At 39.1% G+C, this 17,248-nt stretch overlaps 1 protein-coding gene across 3 annotated transcripts; it reads right to left on the bottom strand.

Annotated features, from left to right (window-relative positions):
• Positions 1 to 1,463: 1,463 nt before the first annotated feature.
• On the bottom strand, positions 1,464 to 17,035 carry LOC106175023 (uncharacterized). 3 transcript variants are annotated; one of them, XM_013556831.2, is made up of 7 exons: positions 16,736 to 17,035; positions 15,012 to 15,431; positions 7,792 to 7,978; positions 6,681 to 6,931; positions 4,566 to 4,864; positions 2,664 to 2,826; positions 1,464 to 2,330 (listed from the first exon to the last, which is right to left on the bottom strand). In XM_013556831.2, the coding sequence occupies exons 2-7, from the start codon at positions 15,412 to 15,414 to the stop codon at positions 2,161 to 2,163; spliced, it is 1,473 nt and encodes a 490-aa protein (XP_013412285.2). In that variant the 5' UTR covers positions 15,415 to 15,431; positions 16,736 to 17,035; the 3' UTR covers positions 1,464 to 2,160. The 3 variants fall into 3 exon arrangements, with proteins under 3 accessions (XP_013412285.2, XP_086866926.1, XP_013412284.2); XM_087010800.1 differs by lacking the exon at positions 16,736 to 17,035 and adding an exon at positions 15,561 to 16,187; XM_013556830.2 differs by lacking the exon at positions 16,736 to 17,035 and adding an exon at positions 15,785 to 16,162.
• Between the last annotated feature and the right edge of the window lie 213 nt (positions 17,036 to 17,248).

Below are 17,248 nucleotides of genomic sequence, written 5' to 3' on the forward strand. Positions count from 1 at the left end.
ATAAATACATTTTATGAATTATGCAAGTGGTAGTTGACATAGTTAAAACGCCTTAGATTTCACTGCATTATTCGGTTACTACACTGCATTATCTCTGCGACAAAAATTAAAGTAAAAGCTGACACTTTTAAAATGGCTGGATGACCTAAAAAGTGGCTTAGTCGTTCCCTCACAGAAGTGATTACTAAGTGATACTATTTGAAAAGTTTGCATTAGAAATCTAAAAAATCCTCATGTCTCCGAAACGAATGGGCAAAACGCATGTTGATTAATCATTTTTAAGTACTGAACATTAGGTTATTTCAGAGTACACAGATTTTTACGCAGCTTCTAATGAAGGACAATTGTTTATTTTCCATATATCTTAAATAGTGGTCAACCATTTCAGTTTTTTCATTTACCATTGTTTCAATACAAAAGCGAAGAAGCTGATCATTAAGCGTTTTTCAACTGCTTTCTGGAGAGTGACGCTTTTGCAGTTTAGGCTGACTTTGAGAAATTGCTTCATACAATACCAGATGGAACTAGGGTTCGCAATTTTTCCAAGTTTCTTTCCCAAAGTTAAAGATTATAGCACGCCCACGCATTTAAGACGCTAATTTTTACCAGGTGTCACGAAAGAGTATTGCCAGGCACGATTAAACATACATAACCTTGGCCTATTGTTCATTGGGGGAGAATAATCGATCTAATCACTGTGGGCGGTGCGCCATTAATTTCAGTTTAACCATTAATTTCAGTTCTAACCAACGGAATTTCGATGTACATTACAGCGCTGCACTGAATATACTTGGGCGTGGAAAGATTTTCGTTGCATGTTTTTCTTGTTTGTCTTCTTGCGCTAGAACATATCAACCCTAGATGAATAGTTAAACAGTCTATGCTAGTGCATTCTCTGTTTTTATAAAGCGTAGGCATTGTGCACGGCATCGACATACGGGACACGCCTTTAAACGTGCGTTTTCGCAGGTGTTAAGCTGTTCAAGTAGTTTTATAAAATGCCAACATTAGTATTGAGAGGCCAAATAACATTCTGCCCTAGTAAGTGCAACATCGGGATTGATGTGCTTTGTCTCGCGATTGTTTTTCAAGGGTGTGGTAGCAACGAGGGCATAATAAAACCTTTGAAATGAACTTTGGTCTACATTTTGATACATTTCCCGTTTAGCCGTTGTCCACTTAACATTTTTCATTCCTTTGAAAACCCGTCCAATGTAGTTCCGCAACTGCGAGCAACATTTTCTGGAGTACCTGGCTGGGCCCTTTGGATTGGCCATGTTTGGCTCCCAAAGAACTGGGATGACAACTCTAACCTCTAAAACAAGCTCAAACAGGACATCTACCAGTCTATCATCCGTCGGCATCCCTCGCTATTGGCTCCATGAGTGATATGTAGATGTAGTGGGTATTATACAATGCTATCTAAATGTCGTGTACAGAAAATATTAAAGATATATAATGGAATCAATCAAAGCATTAGATTTATTTTGATACCATTTAGAAACAAACGCGTGTTCTCTTTGTTCTCAAAAGATCACAGTGCAGGAATGGGATTAATTTGCAAAAGGGTACCATTGGCGTTTTGGTCGCTATGGCGTATATGGTCATTCTTAGAAATCGTTTGTTTCTATCACACATTTTTATACCTTATCAAAATGAGCTACAAACTATGCAGGCAAACAAACATGTATGTCATCACAAAAGGAAGTGGAATGGACACGACATGTGGTAGCAACAGACATGGCTTTGAGGCATTTTCATTTTTAAATAAACCCAAGTGCACTTTTGAGATAGCTACGTTCAACTTATATCTGCTTTGATACTCATGATACTACATGTATTATACATAATTTTGGTATAGCGGGCTTCAGTGAGTTTTGAATTAAAAACTAACATAACAAATATAATTGCAAAGAAATTTTTTATAAATAGATTTGTAAAAAGTCAATACTATGGCGATTTGTCGTAAAGGATGTGTTCAAGCTTATTTTGTCGCTCCAATAAATAAAATATGCTTATCCACATTTCAAACTATGTATGTCTTGACGTAATATTATTCCGGTGATAATGTATATATAAGAAACAGCATTATTAACAGTCAGTTTGTCAGTCAAAGCAAACCTAATAACATAACTTATATACATAAAAACTGACAAAATATCACGATTGCCTGGTTTGCATAGAAAATAGAATAAGAAACAACACTAACACTGACAGATAATATTTTCCAAGAGGTTCCTGAGGATTACAACTATTTGCTGCTGGACAGTCACCAGGTGACTTTTGATTGGCTACCTTGATTGCGTATACCATGGCCCCCATTGGCCAACCTGAAATACATGAATGTAGTCTAAGTATTAGTTGTTTATAAAACGAGACTAGGAAATTGAAATGACTGTATTATTTTTGCTCATGGCAATAACTTTGGAACCTCTACGTCAGAAGCTAATAATATTTATATTCAAGATATTGAAAATCACTAGTTAACTGTCACACTATGACGACAAATATTTTACTATTGTAAAAAAAAAAAACGCCATGAACGCTTAATTTTGCTGAATCAATAGTCTGTTTCTTAGGTGTGTTAGTAATAATCCTTATGAGAAATTTGGTCTCGTGTATATTTGGTACTTCTATCTCAGAGGCATGGTTATGTTAATTACCTATAAACTGCCTATCGATGTAATCGTCCACTATAACTTGTGCCCTGTTGGGATCAAATCCGAAAGATTCTTCCAGCAGCATCGAGAAGTACAGTCCTTCCAAACAGAAGGTCGACACCTCAGACGTGGAGGCGCCCGTCATATTCATGGCAAGAGGTATGCTCTGAAAAAGGAAAGTATTATAAAACAGTACCAAGGATGAAAGTTGTAAAAGCTGAAAATCCTGAAAATATAGCTTGCAATTTAGACCATATGCAAAAATCGATCAAAAACATACTGAAAATCCTGAAAAGTTTCACTCAAGCAGTACCAGCTTTATTAAAAAACAATATATATATATAGCAAACACTACCATATGGCGAGATGTTCAGGTGGATGAAGGCAACAGGGATAAGGATGCAACTGAACTAATAATGCAATCAGAAATGAAGGTCTGCTCATTTCACTGAAGAAGTATTGTACACATACGATATTCAGAAAATTATGTGTACTGATAGTATTTTAAGATTAATTTTTGTGCCTCCTTGTCTTTTAACTTTGATCACTTTGTTGATTTTGAAACATCCAGAATTTTCCTACTTATGATTACTCTGACCGTAACAGAAACCCAAAAGTCTACCAATTGGCTGCCAAATAAATAAAACAAAGACTCCTTTTTTGCAGGAGTTAGCGCAGTGTTTTACGAGGACAGCGTAGAGCGAGCCCCTTTTGTATAAAGTAAAAAAGATACTGCAAATGCCAGCTGCATGTATCTGTGCATGTGATTGTTATAATAATTTAAAAGTCATTAAACTTGTGTGTGCGTTGTACCTGCTTCCGGTCACGCCAACTCACATTTACGGATGGTAACACGCATGAGTTTCTTTTATCATAGATAAACTCTTTAGCATATTTTGTAAGGTTGCTTACGCACGTAAATATGGATGGCAAAGATATTTTAACGACAAAAAGTTAGAGAAACTTCGCCACAGAGACCAGCTCTACCCTCTGCTCCAACAGACCTCGTTTACAAGAAAAACGACTCCTGTTGGTGAAGATTTTTTCGTCTTAATTAATTAGACGTAACGTGACTATACCGACAATGTCCTTCTATTGTGTTATGCATAATCTAACTGTATCTCTCTTTAAAAAAATCAAGTTATCATTCTAACTCTGGAAACGGCCCTGGTGTTGGGAGCGAGCCTCTCTCATTCTCGTTGCAAGCAAGAATAGATGGCAGGCGTAAGCTGAAAATCCTACATATTCACATCTTAGTTCACCTTATTTCATGGATTTGTAGTTTGACACCCAAATCCATCACTTAGACCTTTCAACCCACATCACTCTTAGTCGTTTATCCCAATGTTAACCAGATGCTGGATGGGCCTCGTTCCCCTTTTCCAAGGAGAACAGGGCGATCTATCCCTTCTCCACAGCTCCGCAAGAATGAAAGCACCACACCAAGAGAGCATTCACATCGAGAAGAGCCGAGGTCTAGCAAGGCCCAGACCTAAATATGGCGGACCTACATGAAAGGAAGACCGCATAATCCTTTAATGGTTTCTCAGTGACATTCATTGAGATTCATTGAGAGACCATCACAGGGTTACGCGGCCTTCCTTTCATGTAGGTCCGCCATATTTAGGTCTCGGCCTTGCTAGACCTCGGCTCTTCTCGATCTTCTCTAAAATCCGTCTTCTGTTCATTTTTCACTTTCCAGTAATGACAAGAAGTAAACCAGAGAAATAAATTTCAAAAAATGATGGAAATCATAAAGAGTATAGGCTTTTAGGTAGTTGACTCTTTAATAGTATAATTATGAGGTTAAATTTTTTACGGTAACAACAGCCGAGAAAACTATTCTGTTCAATTTATGGTGTGCATCGGACATTGGTTTTCAAAATAATCACCCATAATCTTTACCTTTTCACAATACGTTAAAGCAGCATTCTGTAAGCTCCTGGCGGTAATGGAGCCATTCGCTGAAATCACATTTAGTGCCGTTGGAGCGTCAACAAACGCTGCAATTGCGTAAAAGACCATATCTCTTGGAACTTTAGGTTGGTAAATTTGGCCAATGGCGCAGGGTCGAGGATAGCACCTATCATCTGCGGCCGGCGATGTGTAATGGCGCAGCACTTCCATGCACGCGGTTCCATTGCCTGAGCCTTGGAATTGGAAGTACCCGGCTCTACTGTTTACGGTCGTGTTCAATAAGTCACCTAAAAAGGACGAAAATGTAGACGGATGTAGAAAGTACATTTAAATAATGTCCTATTAAAGATGTGGAGCTTATTTATTTTTACCTGGATAGATGTATCAGTGAATTTTGCAAGGATTCATCGGACAACATAAGAATCATTAATACAAAACAAAGATATCTTCAAAAAAACAAAAAAAAAAAACAAAAAAAAAAAATCAAACTATTTATATGGCGACCAAACGCGACACAAATTGAACAATGACGCAAAGATGGCTATTATGAAAAAGGTATTCACTTGTAAGTATTTGATTATTTCCATGGATTTCTTTGGTTTGCTCATGTAGCAGATATTGTGAATAGATTGGGCTGAAATACAAAAGTAGTTGTTTCACTGGGAACGAAACTTGGAAGTAAAATTGGGTGAATAAGTGTTCTGTGAAGATGAGCCGGTCCGCCATCACAGCTCCCATCCATCACTGAAAAAAAATTTGTTTCAGGGGATAAAGTTAAACTACTGGAAACATCCCGCATACTGCCCCGGGTACTAAAACCTTTGTACCTGTCTACGTAATTAACAGCCGTTATCTCAATATTTTCCAGACACTGTGAAATAAAACAAAAAATTTTTGGTAAAATGATCTAGTAAAAACAGGATGTTTATCAACCATGACACACACACGCCCCTATGTTTCTGTCACGCATTTTCCTGTTTTTAGCATCACCTACAAATTTCAACTGACATTGCGACTAGTTTTCTTCCCGTGGATTATTCTTAAAAGGTCGTTTACCTCTTACGCGTGTATGTTTTTCAAGGCACATCACTTATGTCATCGGCTGCTTATCCTGAAAAGCATTACAGTTTATTAAGTTGTCGGTATGTTTTTTAAAGAGTTTGTTATGGCGGTGATGTGATAGCCTGTGAAGCGACCTTCAAGTCTCTGTGATGGGGATATAGGCCTTATAAACGACTTTGGTGTTTCAGATTTTTGAACAAAATCCCAAAATTAACGACTCCCAGTATCCCAGTGTGAAATTAGTTGCCACAAGCCCAGCGTTTGATAACATAAACCGTTTATCCGCTTATCTACCCGTTCTGTGCGTTCCGTATAAGTCGGAGATTGTCGAGATTGCATCGCTGCCGAAATTATACGCTGTATGTTTGATAAAAAGAACCCGTAAGGGGGGGGGGGGTCTGTTTGGGTTATCAAACGCTGGGCTTGTGGCAACTAATTTTACGTTGGAGTACTTAATTCGTGGCTGGGGTCGTTAACTTAGAAGGAGTCCTTAATTCGTGCTCCAAAATGTAAGGCTCGTATTAGCAAACGACAATTATCGTTCATATGAGGCCTGGGATAGAGGATAAAAGAACGTCGGTATAAGACCGACTTGCGTATGCCTTTGGGGGAGATGAAGTTGGAGAAGGAGAAGCGCAGGTGAACAAACTCTCTGTTGGTGCTTTAAGGTCAGAATACTAAGACCCCCTTCCCATAGATTTTAGATCGATCTATCCCTGTGGGTAGTCTCACTAGATTACTGTCAGGTTAGCCGGCTTAAGCGTCTGTCCCGCCTACTAAAAGCTGTAAGGGGGTAATTAACTATGGTGCGCGCTCGGCTGACTGCAATTTAGCGTGAACCCCCAGGGAGTTAGGTCGATCTAAATCTAAATCTCTGGATCGATCTAAATCTCTGGGAATGCACCCTTAGACCTTCAACCACCATCACTTCCCAGTACCAAGACCGAAACTTATATTCCCTCCATCTGGCTTGTAGATCAAATACTGAATCTCATAGACAAAGATTGCGCTTATTCATGCATTTGACAACTGAATTGTTACCTTTTAACATGCAGGGGTTCATTATCCTGCCCCCTTGGTTCGTTGATGACGATGCCAGAAACTCCCTGACGCGCATTGCAATGTAATTTTCACCATAGTACAAGTAACTGTGTGTGTACAGGGGATAGCTCTGTGAGTCTCCAGGTATATCAACTTCGAATTTGTTCGCTAGGGGATCAGTCTCGGGAATGAAGGCAATTTGCATAGAGGCCCCGCCCATCTCCATGGTACCCACAGATGAGGAAAAGGGGCTGAAAGAGAATATATTTCGGATTAACGTACCGGCGTAGCAGATATTGTGAATATAATTAAACCAATCATGATGAATATATATATTTGCAGCAGTGTGATAATAAATGAAAGCCATCTTCACAAATGTCATAAGATAGATATGAATGACAATTAACCTGTCAAAATGGTAAGGATAATAATGTAAGAAAACTACATACCAGACTTGACAGATATAGTTGAATGGACATAGTTTAGAGATGGTTTTTATTTTGAGAAGGGCATACATTTTACACCTGCCTAATTGATAATCTTTGATAAGCATAAACCGGCGTTGTATCGCCTAATAGTCCAGATATACCAGTACTAAAATCATGCAGAATGCAAGGTTATGATTTGTTATCCATTTTTGTGCAAAAGGGAGAAGAAATAGCTACTTGTTATTCCACTTTGCATTAATTAACATAAACATAAACCCGAAGTTTATGTAATTTAGAGTGGTACATTGATGACTACAAGACTTATCTAAAAGCAAATAAATAATTAAATAGGCCTAAATAACTAGTGAGACCGGTGGTTGAGTTTGCTTAAAAATAAATAAATAAATAAATAAATAGTGAGACCGGTAGTAGAGATTGTGCCATGATTGCAGCTGTTGCGACAAGCCCAATCCCACTCAACAACCATGAACGCAGTGCCATTTTAAGCAAACAACGTCTGTTTCTTTTCTATTTGTAGAAAAAAATAATGATTCCTCCATTTTGTTACATTGCTACTTATTTGTTCCTTCATCGTTTTCGTAAATGTTGCAGCATCTGTAATGGAATGTGCGCTTTGCATGGTTTTCAAATATATTTCACGCTATAATGCTGTTATTTCTTACCTGTTTTTCCCAAAATATTTAATGAGGTAGTTGGCGCTGATCCACGTGAACATACCCTCCTCTTCCCCCGACAAGATTCGGGCGTCTCCTGCCGAAAACTGGAACGGACACAGGGTTTTGTTGCTGAGAATTTTTCGAGCCTCGTCAAAAATAGCTTCACCTTTAACTGGGTCGATGAGGCGAAGACCTGTAAGAGAAATCTTCGAATAATCGATGGTCTTAAAAGTTCATATCCAAATATTCATTACCTATATTAACTTTATTACTTTTAAGCAAATATCTTTATTAATTTAGGAGCAGTCATATTGTATAATTCTTTAACAGCATACTTATTTGTAATTACATTTCTGTTGTCATTTCCTTCTACCCAGGTAAATGCATACGTTACAATGAATAAAGCTAAAAAGCATATTCGGCGGCGTTACTTTTTTACTATTTAGAATGTATACGGGTTTTGAACGATCGTGTGGGAGCAGGCTTGCAGAAGGCAACTGTCTCGAAGTAAACGCTTTGCATTTTAGTATCTTGAATGCGACAGGTGAGAGAGAAAATTAAACGCAATGAAACCTTTCAGATTGGGACAACAGCAAACAAAAACTCAATGCTGCCACCTATTTCCCTTCATGAGTACAGCACCACTAGACCCATGGACTTTTCACTGGCAATTCTTTGTTTTTTTTCTGTTATATTTCTATTGTTACATTTAATACGATGGGCACGGACATTGGATATACTCATTCTTGGGATTATATGATGTTTGAAACAACTTGTGTGGCTAAGTCCTAAAGTTAGGAAGAAAGCTCTTACAGGTTGCTCTCAATCACAGCGTAGAAATTGAACAATTTCAAAAATTCATTATTATGAACATTTTGCTGATTTCAATTTAAAAACAAAATGCCGTAGAGGAAGAGAGAGCAATGAGGTTTACCAGAACCAGCCTTTTACAGTCCATATATACGGATGGCGGCCAGATAACACCCTGGGTTTCACCTCTTTACTTTCAGCATGTCCCAGCCGTTTCCAGGATACACGTATGCTTATATAGGAGAGAGGTCAGTTTCTAGGGTACTCGAGGCATGAAACCAGATCAAAAAGATGTGATCGATAGCTTATTATCGGGATGGCCATCTATGGTTTTCTCTGTGAAGTATACGCCTTGTTCTGTAACTGACACATAAAGCTAATAGAGATGAGCTGCTGATCGAAGCAGATTTTGTAATTATCGTGTTTGAGATATTTCCGCCCTCAATTTTCATTTCAGTTCCACACAAAACCGCCTGTGCCTACGTTTCCAAAGAGTTCATTTTAGGTCGGATAATTGGCATTTGGTTCCATTTACACAGGAATACAAGTTCACGGGTTTTTCACTGACATGTCTGAGCAACCGAACGCTAATCAATTGCCTAAACACTTACCCCCCTCCCCTCCTCCGTTATTTTAAGAATAATTCGATAAAGATAATATATTTTAATGTGGTCGGTCGCCTGCAGTCAAAAAATTGTGATAATTAGGCTTCAAATCGTAGGCAAAAAGAAAACATATAGAAATTATTATGACTTTGATTGTAATCAAAATGGTATTACATAGTTAATCAAAGAGTGCACTATTATTAATGACCCGGTTCTTATCTTTAAGTTATTGCTAATTCTTCAATATTACCTATTCAACGGAGTGTATTCTTTACTTATTTAAAGCCGTAAAAGTCGACTTCAATAAGCAATATCGGTAATCGCAAGCATTAAAAAGGCCATATGTGAAAATCACGTTCGAAATTTATGGCAGAGTCGATGAAACGCCCGATAAATTGAACATTACGAAATAAAAGCCAAGCTTGAGCGGTTTTCTCGGAGCGTTTTAACAGACGCGAGAAAGATTTATTGAGCAAACATGCATCCTTAAGATGCAATCTTACAGGGCATTGGTTTCACCCACAGAAGATAAATTAGCTTTCATATTTGAGCAAATACGAAAACTTTAACCTGGTGGCAAACTCTAATAATTCCTTGGCGTCTTTCTCTGTCACAAGAATGAAATATTTGTAAATGATTAGAGCGTAGCAAGGGACGCCGAGAAGCGGAATTATTTTCTGTTCATGGAAGGGGCTTATACTGGCACTCATTCATTTACCAAAATTTAATAGTAGAATATAGTGTCATACAATATATATCATGTAGACTGGTAAAGACCAATATTCCATCTTGAAAAGGTAAATATCGTTTTTGCAAAGTTTGGACTAGTCGTGTATGCCGTGCATGTAGCATTGGTCACACTCTCCAATTGATCAAGTTGTTTTATTGAAGCATCATTTACAAAAATCGAGAATTTCGTAGTCGAAAACAACTGGAATGCCTCTGACTGCTTTAAAAGGGTACACGCACGTGTCAGTGTATTGAGAGAAGGAGGTAATATAATAAAGAGTAAGAAAGATTTAGCCGATATGTAGACCTATCCTGCACGTTTAACCAGAAACACGTGGATCTAGATAACGCGTCCAGAATTGTGAGTAAAACAGTTACCCTGAAAAACAGATCAATGGTGCATTACTTACGTCACTCTCCGTACAACTGTGAAAAACAAACCTCACAGAAATGCATTTTCAGATTAATATCTGGTCTTATGTAAAAATTGTAATATAACAGTAATCGGAGGGTGAACCGCGAAACAAGGATATGTTCACAGTCACCGTTAGATCTATTTATCTCAGGGAAACAGACAGTATTCTTGGAGGTTGAGGTCGTTGTCCCTTGTTCAGCTTGTTCCTGGAGGAGAGATCAAACCAGGTAGCACGCCGATTTGTGTTGAAGTAGAAATACGTACCAGGAACAGGATATGATAACGTTACTTTTACTTGTAAACTACAAGTGATGTTTATATACATATTGGCTGTGGGATAGGCTACATACACTAGGATAACACGGCTGCAACGTATATTTCCTCTTTTATTTTGATTTTATTTGTGTTGATTTTTCCCTTTGGTATAGTACAATAAGTTGTTCTTTACACACCTATATAAAATGAGACCGGTTTTCTAGCCAAACAGCATTGGATTTTATTCCGATTTTTGCAATTATCATTATCATGTGAATGAGACTAAAAAAATTAGGTTTATCTCCTAATAATTTCATTTTACTCTCTAATGAACCGTGTATCAAAAGTTACAAGTCAACTATCGTCTATGTTTTTTCTTACATTCTTCAATCGCATTACCTATCTAGGTAGACAGGATGTATCTAAAAACTCATACTATCCAATTTAAACTCATATGTCACACGTGCAAGTCTGGTTGATTTGTAGGTATCCTTTTTGGCGCACCAATACTCTCATTATGATAAATAACGATTTCCCTTGGAAGGTAACAACTGAAACCATGTGTCAACATTGCGAATTGGCAACACATGCCAAGAATAAAAACATACAAGTTAATTAATCAAATCATTTTCTTATAAGGTAAGAAGTGTTCACTGTGCGGTGCGTACTTTCTTTTGATAATGAGTTTAGGTTATTGCGGGTTAAGTTTCTTTTTCGCGAGCAGGGCCGTAGCCTCCGGGGGGGCAGGGGGGGGCAGCTGCCCCCCCTGGAATTTGGAATTTTACACACCACACCCTCCCCCCTCGGTAGCTTCGCCCCCTCGTGTCCGCTTACTGCCCCCCCCTGGCATTTTGCTCAGGCTACGGCCCTGGCGAGCCTGCTGACAACTTAATTATTGCTGCACCTGTTTATCAAATCCTGATGCTTAGGGCTCATTCCCAATGAAACAACCGTTCGACGTAGATCGTTCCAACTCCGAGGGTACTCTTGCTGAACACAATCAGATTAACACGCCTCCTCTTGTTTCCAACGTGCTCGTTTAATCACCAGATTTTCTTTATTAATTCTACTGTTAATCTGATTGCATTCAGCGAGAGTCCCCACGGAGTTGGGTCGATCTATCTAGTAGGATAGTTTCATTGTGAAGGCACCCTTAGTTGCATTTAAGCCTCTGGGTCACGTGGTGTTTTCTCTCAAGACGTCTGACCACCAGCTCAACACCCTGGCCGCCTAATACAAAGTAACCTCACTCCGAGATTAAAAAAGCGCAAGGGATACAGACAAACCGTTTACTTCCGGGATTCAATTTAAAAGTCGTTTTAGTTGGACCGATGGTAGGCGCAGTTTAAGACAATTGGCCTGAAAAGCAAATTAGTGCGGATAAATAAAAGAATTACAGCAGTCTTTATAACAGATAAAGACGACACAGAAAGGTCGCTTGCTAGTTCCTCGACTGTTACTCTACTAAGACAGTCTCCGACAACCTGAAAGTTCAGATATCGATGCCGATCAGTTGAACATAAGTCACTGACTATATAATACATTTAATAGCCTTAATAGTTTACATATGCTGAACAACGTGTTTACTTAAAGAGGCCAGCTGGTGCTCCATCAAAACACTAACTGACAATATGTAAACTGTAGTTTGGGGTGATATGATCCGAAAATCATCCGTATACACTTAAGACTGAGTGTTATTCTACACTTCACCTTGCCAGTACCTACGATAACACAGTAATCGTGCCCTCGTGGCCAATTAGATAAGTGCACAGAAATTTTATTTAGGGAAACTCTTTTAGGTTACGTTCATCAACAGAACATACATCAAGAAGGGGGCGACAGAGGGGTTACTTGTACCCCAGGTTCTTAAGATTATCTTAGACCGCATTCGCAACAGCAGACTAACTAGTCCGCGGATCAAATATGGCGATCCACTTAAAAGTTTACCGTCTAATCCCCTATTAGACACTGAATAGATTCCCCGTAAGGATTACGCAACAAGTATTCAAGTGAGTCGGCCATATTTGTTCCGCGGACTAGTTAGACCGCTGTTGTGAATGTGGCCTAAGACTTATAAGATGCTGACATTTGCTGAGCAAAGAGCCCAAAGAGCGCGTGGAATGTTTAACCATTCATGTTGATCTGCCCTGACCACCTATAGCTGAAACCTGTAGTAGCTAAAACCCGCAAGCTTTGACATTGTCAGGCTTTTTTTTTCAATATATGTAATCCTTTCAATTTGTGGTGGTACATTGTACAATGTACCTTAAGCTAGGATCCAATGTATTTAACCTAGTATTCAAGCTATAGGAAGAGTAATCATTATACCGGTGGTTAAAAGCAAGATAACTAAATTACGGCGATTCACATAATCTTAATTTAGATGTACATGTAATGCTCATGTGGTCTCAATTTCAAAGATGCATAAAGGGAGATTTAGCATATATTTGTATTAAATTATGAATACTCTCCACACAACATTGGGAATTACGTATTTCTCTTGTTTACCCAGCTAACCAGGGGCAACAATATAGGGATCTTCCCAACTGTTAGTACAGCGAATTTCTCAGCCCGCGGACAACAGTTAACACATGTTCTCACTACTTTACAGGTCATGGAGACCGCAGTGACGCGTTAAATGCATCACAGATAATAGTAACAATCTAAGTATAAATACTATTTCATTTGCATTTGAGGTATATCTTTTCAAATGTGACTGGCATCCACCGTGAAAACACGTATATAAATAATTACTTTCACCAAACAGTTGTAATTACACAAATATCTGAAACAATTAAAAGAAAATCTTAAAAGAAATGCGTATCTAGACAAGTGCAAGACCGGCCTTTTATTTGAGAGGGTTAAGTGTTGTGAGTATCGGGTCGTCGGCGTAATGGACATGACAGGGACGGGGGTGGGGAGTGGGAGTGTGGGGGGATTAAAAGGGAATAGGGGACCGAACTTACTTTGCACTGCATATCTGCCATGCAATTTAACTAAGATTTGTGCCAAAAGAGACCCAAATCTCTGACACAGAAATATACGTTTCCTAATGATAATATGATAGGAAAGATAATACGCCTGTCCATTATTCCTATGAGTGATGGCTATTTAAAACGCATGTCATTTTCGCAATTATTCAATTATAAAGAAGAAATGTATGCTTCTCTTATATAATGAGAATATGACAAGGATACAATATCAACCACATCATGTCTGTCAAATAATGATTATATAAAACACAAAAGAGATACAAAAATCACAGGATTACAAGGCACCGATCCGGGTCTTATCGGCCCATTATTTTCTAGATTCTAGTGTATGCTATAGCTAAGACCTGTTTTTAGGATAGTTGTGACGACTGGTTTTATCGCTATAAATATTACATCTGATCACTGGCGGTAGATCTGTACTGTTGTCGATCAGCTCACCAATAGGAGCATACATGCTTTCTATTAGTCTCTTACACTTTTAGTCGATCATCTCCACCGGTTTATCACACCCCAAGGCTTAAATTTTACGTCCTGTTTCGCATTAAAAATTGTATCCCGAAAATTGGTGTAATTTTCTGTAACAATATTTTGTCCGCTTTGCCACAAGATAAATTGGTAGTAGTCCAATTGACTGAAATACCGTGCTTGTTTTATAACAGGAAATACCTGGCGAATGTTCCAGACCAATACTTTACGTAATAAACTGGACTACTATGAATTTATCATGTACATAAAAGTTGAGCAAGCTAAGTTTGGGTTTAAAAGTTTAAATCAATTTTGGGGCTATAGCCTTTTTTTGGTGAAATCCACCCCTGGCTAGAAGAATTCTTTCAGCTATCACAACACTTCCCATTCAAAAAAGACCCCCAGTTTGGTTGACCTAAACCGATATCTGTCTGACTTAACGTGAAGATACATTAATCACATCCTCGTAGGGTCTGTGCGTGTTACCCCAAATAACACCAATAGGTCCTTGTCGTCTTTTCTGCCCACTGGGGCAATTAAAATGTTTAGAAATGTTAACTGTAGCTGCCTTCAAATCAGAACTATCTTAGATACGTAGATAGATGGTTCGCATGAAGGAAGTCGTCAAAAATACCGCGTTTCCCACCGTGTTACCTGGTTGTTATGTGAAGGGAGTCGGTCTACAGTTGTCTTGTCTAAACCCAGTTTTTCGTCTCTGAGCTTTAATCATTTACGAGGATCTTCAATCTCCGACATATCAATAAATGTAAAGTTAACTCAATAAATGTAAAGTTTATACTTAATAATAGAGAAACCACAAGGTCTCTATCGTGCAGACAACAGTCAACAAGACCCATGCTTGTGGACCATATGCAACAAATGTGAATTAATTCAATAAAGCGTTCGCACCTGACCTACTGCCATCTAGAATAAAATGAAGAAAAAAATCCTCACCTGCAGTCGCCATCATGAAAATAGGGGTGGTCGAGTAGGCTGACGAGGGCACTACATTCTTCGCCTTGTCAAGAAGGGGTCTCAAGTGATCCCCGATATCTCCCAGTCGGTCAGCAAACTCGCTTATCCCTGGGCGAACTTTCAAATTGTCAATGTAAGTGATATCTGGGGGGAGCTTGGAGAGATCGGACCGTTCGGCCCAACGGTATATACGCACTCGTGTCCCCGTGCTTCCAGCGTCTAGGACAAGTCCGTACTCCTCCCCCGCCCCTGCTGCAGAGCCAACGCTCAGGGCAGCGGTGACCAGTAGTGACAGTAGCAAGTGAACTCTCCCAAGGGCGTCAACCTCGTTCCAAATCTTCCCCAGCCGCCGGGACGACGCAGCCGCTGCTAATGGCAACATTCTGCGATCACCGCTACCTGAAGTGAGAGGGAGAGAGACGTCCGCGTTAATAACACAGCAGTGGTCTGTAACTGGGGCCTAGTATGTCAGTTTACTAACTAGTGTAAACAACGTTAGTGCACGGACGATCTGTAGAATGCTCACACCTGGAAAGCTGGTCATTCGTGTTAATTCTATATGATGTCACCAGTGTCTGTATTGTAGTGGCCCTTGCGTCCCCTGCCCAGTGGAAGGTCACCTCAATTAATTAAATCCAGGTGGGTTACTTGCACACAGTTGCATGACCGGTATTTGACGGGTCACTGCAAACGACAGTCACTGTCAAAAGGAATGATATTGAACCTCGAAATGTTTGCAAATGTTTACCCACCTCAAAGCCGTGGAATGTGCAGGTGATCTCCCGGCGGTTAACAGAGTATATTAAGTCCTCGGAAGTTTCGATATCGCCAGATTTGATTAATTTGATGAACCAATTGACTGCAAAACACATGCGCCAGTGACTTACGCGAGATTGATAAGACTTTCACAAAGCCAACGGGTCACGATCTTCGTGATTGCTGATGGTGAGGCATACCCGCGCGCAGAGCAACAAGCGATGTTTGTCTGGCGTCGTGGTTAAATACAGAGAACCGTGAGGTTTTAGCGATCGCTGATACTTTTATGTATCACGAAGCACTTGACTGTGACTGTAAATAACTTGGTCTTGCGGGGCATTGAATATGCATGAATTACAGGTATAAACTGAGCCGATCAAAGTGTAGTAATTTGATGCATGACTGTCTCTCTACAACAAAAAAGATAAAAAGATAATAATGTGAAGTAATATGACAAGCCAGTTTTTTCGTCACAGCTGTTTGCGTGTGTGTGTGTGGGGGGGGGGGGGGGGTGCGTGCGTGCGTGCATGCGCATGTGTTTGTGCGTGAACTTGTGTATAGTCTAACTAAGATAACTCAATGCTCGCTGTCACGATTTTTAACCACTTCTGTAATGTTGACTTCATAAAAAACGAACTCATTCCGAAATAAGACACGCCACCCACTTAAAGCACTGAAAACACGCACAAGACTTGAGTGATAAAACAAACTTTACATTGTTAAAAAAAATTAACTGGTCACAGGTGCCGTATTGATTGTCAACACCATCGTGAAATACGTTGAAAATGTAACTCAATTTGTGTGCAGTCTATCCCACCTGAAATATCATGGGTGAATAAATTAAAATCACGAGGGAAACTCTAGAGGAATCTCTTTTTATCCAATTCAAATTACTCATACATCTAATGTGAAATGTGACGATCTCATATCAAATTAAATCAACTAACCTTAGTAAAATCCTGGATTCGCCAGTGACATAACACAAAAACTTAGAGCCTTAAATTTAAGACATTTTATGTAAAATAAAATCTGCCTACTCGGAAACCTTTGCTTTGCTGTTTCAGCCCTCCGCTTTAATGAAACAAAGAATTAGCCCATTGTCCTTATTCCATATGAAAAAGAAGAAAAAAAAGTGTCCAATAATGTCCACATATCCCAAAGCCTTTATTCACTCGAACGGATAGAAGTAATTATAGACCGCAATCATCACTTTTGGCAAGTAAAACCAAAGTCCTATTGAGCTATGTATGTTTTCACTACATTACACACGTCGTACTCATATTTCATATGATAATCCATATTATAGTATTGACTCGTCCCTACATGAGTGTCAAATGACGTCTTATGTGTCTTTATAAAATTTATGATGCCATAGATTGCTGTGCGTGTTGCTAGCCTGGATTAAACATGCAGATCTATATATACTACCCTTTACTACACTGACCACAGGAATCGCTAAT

Source organism: Lingula anatina, chromosome 4, assembly GCF_051362555.1.
Source record: "Lingula anatina isolate TDL-2025a chromosome 4, LinAna3.0, whole genome shotgun sequence".
Taxonomy (NCBI): domain Eukaryota; kingdom Metazoa; phylum Brachiopoda; class Lingulata; order Lingulida; family Lingulidae; genus Lingula; species Lingula anatina.